General features: G+C 56.8%; 1 protein-coding gene across 1 annotated transcript in view; it reads right to left on the bottom strand.

The window, feature by feature from the left end:
* Positions 1-4933: 4933 nt before the first annotated feature.
* The window catches only part of KIAA0319L (KIAA0319 like), a 29651-nt gene continuing 26704 nt past the window's right edge, over positions 4934-7880 (bottom strand). The window contains exon 21 of the mRNA XM_033080666.1: positions 4934-6608. Coding sequence (XP_032936557.1) covers positions 6421-6608 — 188 coding nt within the window. The 3' untranslated portion in view covers positions 4934-6420. The remainder of the gene's footprint in view (positions 6609-7880) is intronic.

The raw sequence follows: 7880 nt of genomic DNA, 5'->3' as shown, positions 1-7880 counted from the left end.
CGGCTCATCCAACCCCGGCAAACCCACTGCAGCATCTGCTGAGTGACTTATAAAATGCCAAGAGGCCCAGCAAGGAGGAGGGAGGTGGGTGCAAGGGGAGCGCTGGCCCAGTGTGCCTGGGGGAGCACCCGGCTCCCGTCCTGCCGTCCCTTCGCCCCGGCACTGCCCGGGTCAGGGCAGCGAGCGCATGACCCTGGTGCACCCGGCCGTGGTGGTCAGCACTTCCTTCCGTGCGAGTCCAAAATGCGATGCCGAGGTGCCCACAAGTTGGGTTTCCCTTCCCTATCCCACAGGCGTGGGGTGTCCCCGCTTTGTGTGGCCGAGGGCACCTCGGCTCCCTGGGGAGGGGGCGGCCGGGGGACACCCGCAGGCAGAAGGGCCGGGTGCTGCCCGCAGAGCAGAGCACTCACCACGCAGGACTCCTCTGCAGCCGGGACCTGCCGGGGGAACCCCACTGTCCCCCAGGCACATAGAGACTTGCTGCTGCCCCCCACTCCTCCGCCTCCACCCGGGCTGGCCCCAAGCAGGGGGGGCTGCCGTGACCCCCTCCCCGCCCACGCCGAGCCGCTGCCGGCGCCAGCAGCAGTGGCATCCCCGGCGAGCTCAGCACCGGCCGGGCTCGCTGAAGGTTAAACCTTGGCGGCGGGGAAAGCCCCGCTGCCCCCCGCAGACCCCGCACCTCCCTCCCGCAAGGCCACTCACGGTCCTGGAGGTGACAGCGGCCGCAGCAGGCTGGGCTGGTGGCAGTGGGCTGCGGTGACACCCGGCATGACCACGCTGCTTCTTCGCTCGCCTTGACTTTGCCACAGGACTCCTCCGGCTCGTCCGCAGGAGCTTGCAGCATCCTCCAGTTCAGCGAGAGAAGTTCCTCGCCAGGGAGGGAGGGAGGAGGGAGGGATTTAAAGCAGACCCTGCCTGGGATGTAACATCTATGGGTGCAGTTGAAGACCCCTCGCTCGCTGGGCACCCCGAAACTCCCTCCTCGCTCGCCCCATCCTGGTCTCGGTGTCCTGGCACGTGTGCCCAGTTCTGGGGATGCTGCGTGGGGATCTCTGCTGAGAAACCCTCTCCCTCCCGGACCGAGGCAGTCGGGGCTGCCAGCAGCACGCAGGCAGGCAGCTCTGCCACTGCCCCACGTCCCCCGTGTGCCCGGGGGGCTCCCAAAGCCGTGCCGTGGGGGGAGCCGGCACACACCACTGGGCCCAGCAGCAGCCCAGGGCACCTCGAGGGCAAAACAGAGCTCGTGGAGTGCACAGAAGGGTGAAACCTGTCACCATCTCAGCCACAGGACATCCGCTTGGGGTGTCCCCAGCACGCACGGGGCGGTTGTTCCAGCATTCCCAGCCGCCAAGTCCGGGGGTACAGGGCTGCTCTGCTCACCCGGAGCCCCGTCGGTCCTACCTGCGCTGAGCTGGCAGGGCCAGGGGCACCCCCTGCCCGGGGCAGGATGCTGGGAGACACCTTAGTGTGGTTCCCAAAGGGAAAAGCCAGGACCAGCAGCGTGGCATCCCTCCCGCGGCAGTCCCGGCGGCTCCCTGCCTGCCACGGCACCCTCCCCACCCCGGGTGCGCTCTGTTTGCCTGCTATTTTTGGCAGCCTCCTAAGAGCTCCTCTCAGGCTATTAATAATGAGAGTGAGAAATTCGTTTGGCCTCTCCTATATAAGGAAAGGTAGAGGCTTAGAGGCAGCTAAATATACTGGCGCGTGCGGGAGCGAGCGGGGAGCCTTTGGCACCGCGTGTGGAAAAGAGATTGTTTGAACAATGGAAAGACGGACTCACTCGGCGCACGGGGCCCCGCGTGGACCGACGGGCGGACGGAGGGATGGACAGAGGGCGGCGGTGTCCTCGGGCCTCCACCGCAGCATCCTCATCGCCCCCGATGCCCCTCGGGGCTCTGCTTCAGCAGGAGAGGGGAGGCAGGAGCAGGGATGCAGCGAGCCAGCCACGCTCGCCCCAAAATGCCTGTAACAACCCCCACTGGGCCAGCAGCGATCCGGGGAGTGAGCTGGGTCTGTGCCCGGTCAGGAGGGACCGGAGGGATGCTGGCGGGCTGTGGTGGGGCGACCAGTTCCCACTGGGATATGGCTAACACACGGTCGGTCCTCCAGCTGAGCCCCCTGCAAATCCCGGCGTCACTCCGGGTAGTGACCAACGCTCCTGCCCGGCTCTGGAACAGCCCCGGGGTGCCAGCAGTGCCACAATGTGTCCCCAGCCCGCAGGGAGCCACCAGCACCCCTGCAGTGTGCCCGCTCCTGCGGTGCGCGAATAATTTAAAGAGCACATCGTTATTGAAACTGTGTCCCCGCCGTGGGTAAGGGGGACCCCGGCGAGGTGCGGGAGCTCCTGTCAGTGCCGAGGGCAGGGAGAGCCCGGCTGGAAGGAGGAAAGCAGCAGCAATCCAGGGAATCCTAATGACAGGAAGGCGCTGGGGAGCAGCGCCAAATCCACACGGTCGGAGCAAGGACAGCACATGCAGCAGGATGAGTACAAAGAGAGGAAAACCGTGCTCCTCTGCCTCCAGAAAGAGCCTTTTGGTTTTTTAACTCTTCGTAGCCCCGGGTGCTGCTTAGGGAGGCACAAGTGGTGTAGCTGCGACTGCAACCCCGATCTGCCCGGCTCCGTCAAGGTCTTGGCGTCGGTGCCCGCGGCCAAATCCCTGCACATCCCCAGGGACTGCGGGGATTCCCCGGGCTGCTGGAACACCGAACCACCGGGACAGCCGTGGGCTGCTGCCCTGGCCACCGCCGCAGCTTCCTGAGCTGTGAAATTCCAGCAATAAAATCCATTTCACAGACTTCGAGCCTGGGGCTGCTCCGAGGCTCCAGCCCTGATTCCCCCCTGGGGATGTGACACACACCAAAAAACTTCTGGAGGCAGGAGCAGCTCTTTGCCCTCAGGGCAATGAGAAACCCCATTCTCCTCTTTCGGTGCTGCTGCAACTTGTGCTGCAAGTTCTCCCCACCCACCAAGCGGAGCCCGCAGCCGGGAGCTCAGCACATTTGGCTTCCTCTGTCCTTAGGTGACATCAGGAAAGCGAACTCCAGCCCACCCCCTGCCCACTGAACTGTGCATGGACAGAAGGGCAACTCTGAAGGTGAATCTCCTCCCCTCTCCCAAAAATCTGTGTCCCAGAGTGCCATCGGGCCATGGTGCTGAAGTGTGTTCCCTGCACAGCCAGCCCAGCGAGAGCTGGGTGGCCACAGTCATCTCCTTCAAGGATTCCACTAATTAATAAATGTTCCTCTGCTGCATGAGGGGGTGCTGCTATTCAGGTGTGGGGCAGCTGCTATTTTGCTTTCCTGTGAAATCAAGTCTTTGGTGAGAACTGTCCCACAGCTGAAACTGGAGAAAGAAGCAAGACATCTTTTCATTTGCAAGAAACATTTTGCTTAAAAAACCAGACTTTTAGTCTTGACTCAAGTAACACTGGAATCACCAAACATCATTAACCAAAGTGCAGACAGGTTGGGCACTCCTAGCTACACAGCAGGATATGGAAAAGATTTAAGAGCAAACTATTTCAAAACCAGAATTTGCCTCAAACATCTTCACCAGCACTTGAATATGTTAAAGGAAACAAAACTGAGTGAAGGTGCTGGTTCATCTGACAGATGTCTCAGCCTTTAACTTCCACAAGTGGGCAACTTGTAGCCAGTGTCTAATTGTGAAATCATAAAGCATAGCAATGCAGAAACCTTCCTGAGCAAGGTCACGCTCACGGTGCTCGGGTAACAAACCGGCAGCAGAATTAGTGACGCTGCAGGAGGAGGAGAGCAGGGAAAGGGATTCCAAAACCCCAGGGAGGCTCTGTGCACACACCTGGGGAGAGCTGTGCTCCTGGGCCACTACACAGACAGCCCACCCTGCTCCTATCTCGGGCCAGAAGTTCCCACCTTCATCCTTGGGAGTGTCTTCACCTCTGTCAGCCCCACACGTCCTTGTGCCCCCCAAAGCTGGGGTGCAGAGCTGCCTGTGCCCATTTCTGAAGGCTTGGTGGCACTCAGGGTTAACATGTGGAGGGGGAAGAGGCTGCACAGCCAGGGAATACTAATGGGAGCTAGGAATCTGTGAGCTTGTGCTGTGCTGTCACAAACCTGCACTCAGAGATGGCAAGTGACTACAAGTCATTGGGCATGGAGGGAAGGCCAAAGCCCTCCCCAGAGCCCAACCTTGGGTACAGCACCGTCACCTGAAGGGCAGTGACCCCACAGGGGTGAAGGGAACAAAGATGTTGCTGCAGCTGAACAAAGGTGTTGGAGGTAACAGCTGCATGGATTGTAATTCCCTCTCCTGTACCAAGCAGCCAGGCTCACTGAAAGCCCACCCTGTGTCTGCTGGAAGGGCACTGACCCCTGCACAAACCAATGCTCAGTGGCTGAGCCCCCATCTGCTGCTGGGGGCCCTCCCTGGGATGGGCAGAGGGGCTCAAAAAGCACAAGCCCTAAGGACCAGAACCAGGTAGAGCCCAACATCTCCCCACTCCCAGCACAAAGTGCTCCCAGGTGCAGCCTCAGGACCACACCTGCTCAATCCCTGCAGCTCCAAACCCTTCTATTCCCACAGTTTGTTCATTTACACCTAAATGAAGGGACATGCAGAGGGTGGGTGTCACCCAAGAGTTAAGTGTGAGGCCATGGGACATTCAGAGCTGGGCTGTGCCCTCTGAGGAGCATCCCGGGGTCAGCCCTCCCCGTGTGTGGTCCTGGGCGGGTTTTGAGGGAAGGAGCCCTGGGGAGAGCGGGTGCAGGAGCCTCCAGGAAGGGGAAGCCTGAGCCAAGCCCCAGCTGTGTGCCAGACAGCCCAGGCAGAGGGTGGCCTGTGCTGTGACGCCAGCAAATGCCGTGGTCTCGGCACTGGAAGAGCTGCAGGCTCCAGGGCTGGGCCTGAGGAACAGCTGATTGCCCAAAAAATAAACTCAGCAGCAGCCATGACTACATTCAGTGAGGGAACATCCCCTCACGTTCAATAGTGTTTAATCCTCATCTAGCTCAACACAAATCAGTAGTGCAGCAATATAAATACAACTGAGGAACTTAAAGCCTTTTGGCTTTCATAGTTCAATAAGAAGGAAAAAAAAAAAAGCCAATGAAACCAGTTTCCAGTTTTTAAATTAAACACAAAGAAAGGCAATGAATGCCCACCCATCCCCAGAGAAGCAGTGGTATCCTTCATGCCAGCACGAGGCTGAGTTCTGCATGGGTGCAACTCATGACAGCAGCACAGTGAGATAAGGGAGTGGGAATGGAAAAGGACCCCCCCCACCCCACCTGCCCTTGGGGTCAGGCAGCAGGGACACAGTGACACGCTGTGCCACGTGCTGCTGGCACTGCCCACTGCCCTTGGGTACCCAGAGTTCCCTTTTCCACCACAGCTCTGCAGCCACAAGTGAGCTGCCAGGCTGAGGGAGCAGCCAGCTGGGGACTGCAGAGACCAATCCCATCACCAGGGATGTGCAAATTTTAAGGGGAAAAAAAAAAAAACCCCAAACCAAAAAACCACAGTACATAGTGTTCCATAACTGAGATATGGTTAACATCCAGCCTCACGGACGGCCTGGTGACCAACAGAAGGTGCTGGGGCCACACAACATGTCACAGCTTGGAATGAAGCCAGATGTTGGACACAGGTACCAAAGGTGGGTGTGTGTGTCCCCACCTCTGGTACCCAGCAGGACTTTGCTGCAGGAGGGGTCTCCCAGCCTGGGCAGTAACCACAGGTCAGCTTTTCACACACGAACAGGCACCAAGTCCCCAACATTCCCCATGAGAGCGGCCTGACAGCGATTTAGAACAGCCACAAACCCCTCTCCTACCTGCAAACTGCCAGAGTGTGACCAGTGTGTTTACATTCCCCCTCCTCTACACTCCAACAGCAGCCAAGTGCATGTGAAAGGACAAGTCTACATTAAAATAGTGCTTAAACCATTAGGGAAGGTGGGAGTAAAGGAGAAGAAAATTGTTGGACAGCACAAGTAGCTTGTGGTAGGCTATGGGAGCCTGAAGGGAGTTCAGAGCACAGCTCAAGGACTTGACCTTCCTTCCCCAAGGAGCCTCAAGGCAAGTGAGCTGCAAGTCCACAGGTGCTCCCTCCGCTGCCATCTGAGTGGCTTAGGAGGGTCCTGCACATTCACAGTTGCTCCAAGTGGTTCTGTCCTACTCTCTCCAGATGCCAGCTCTGTCCTTTTCTGACTCTTCTCCTGGGGTTCACAGTTGCCTTCTCCTCCCTTTGATTTCCCTTGAAGTTCAAATTCAAGTACAACCAGTTTTAACTGAATGCAAAGAAACCCACAAAACCGAAGTTAATTTCTGTGAAACAAGTTAGCAGCGTTGTCCTAGTCAAAGTGGCCTCTGAAGGCCCTGGTAGGACAGGGACAGGACAGGCCTTCCCTGCGAGCTCCAGCCAAGGCTGCCCAAGGGGAGCTATAGGATTTCCTCCCTCTGGCTCTTGGGTTTGAGTGTCAGCTGTCCATTGCGCAGGGAGCCGTTCTGGCTGCGGAGCAGTTTCCCTTTTTCCCGGTCAGGCCATGTGAAGATGGCTTCATCACTGTCCAGCTCGGACTCTGAGTGCATCAGGCTCGTGTTGAGGACTTGAGCTTTCTGTCTGCCACCTTGAAGGAGAAACATTCCCAGGTTAGAAATGCTTTTAACACCAGTGAACCACCTCACCTTGCTCCATCCCCTCTGTCTCCTTTTCCAATCACATCTAAGAGGCAGCAGAATCTGACTTTGCTCTGTGTGTCTCTTATTCCCTCTGATGCTGAAGCCAAAGTGATCCTGTCTCAGACACTCAGGCATGTTAGAGGTCACAACAGCACTCCAAGACAGCACAAAGCACAGGAAGGCAATGATGTGACCAGAAGGGGCTGTGAGCACACGTGGGAGCTGTGTCTCCCTGACCTTGCTTGGGGCATTGCCTAGAAAATGCTCGGAGGGCTCACGGCTGGAGTAAGAGAATATGCAGGTGTGTGAGGGAAGATCTCTGCCATCTCACTACCTCTCCCTACTCTCCTCTCTGCTACTGCTGCCTGCAAAGGAAAAGAGATAAATTAGCAGGGTGAATTTAGATTAATGCACAAGGACAGGAGAGAGACATTTAATGATATTGTCAGCAGAGGAAATATTTAAATTTAGCTTTTCCTTAATGGAGAAATGCAACATTTTCTCTGTTAGCAGAAAGCTCCCTGGACATATCTAGCAGAGAAAAAGACTTCAGTCAGCAGCCAGCCTCAGAAGCAGCAAGATGAGTTTAGTTACCAGAGAGCAAATGGTGAGGCACATTTAGTACATTTATTGCACAGTAGCTCCGAGGTGACAGATGGTCAGATTAAAGCAGAGTTGGGTGCTGAGGGAGGGAAACACACCCGGGTTTCCTGCAAGGGTATCAGTGTTTGAGCAGTTGGGACAGCCTGGTCCTCAGAGGAACAGCTGATGAGTCTGTCAGAGCAATGCCCTCCATGCTGCTCTTGGGCACTGCTCACTTTGCTGGAACACCATTAAATGGGATAATGCTGGGATGAACGGTTGTTTTCCACCAGCAAACAAGGATCAGGGACTCTTTTCCATGCACAGCTAACACATCCCCTTCTCTAAACAAAACCAGGACACATTTTGATAATGAAACCCACACTCAGCAGCTGCAGAGCTCCCTGGCATTCAGCAGGGTTGTACTTGGCACATCCTTTCCAACACTTCCCTCTTTTCCTGGGCAGTCAGCAGGTGACCATGGCTTGGTTCATGTATCAGATAAAAACACTCCAGCCTGAAATAACTCCCTGATTCTTGCAAAGCACCTGACAAGCATTCTCAGGACAGCAATGCAGACAGGAGAGTGCTGGCTGAGAACACTGAAGACAAATCCTGCTTTTCTGGAATGGGCCAAC

This window comes from Catharus ustulatus, chromosome 26 (assembly GCF_009819885.2).
Source record: "Catharus ustulatus isolate bCatUst1 chromosome 26, bCatUst1.pri.v2, whole genome shotgun sequence".
Taxonomy (NCBI): domain Eukaryota; kingdom Metazoa; phylum Chordata; class Aves; order Passeriformes; family Turdidae; genus Catharus; species Catharus ustulatus.
This window is presented reverse-complemented; position numbering and strand designations above follow the sequence as displayed.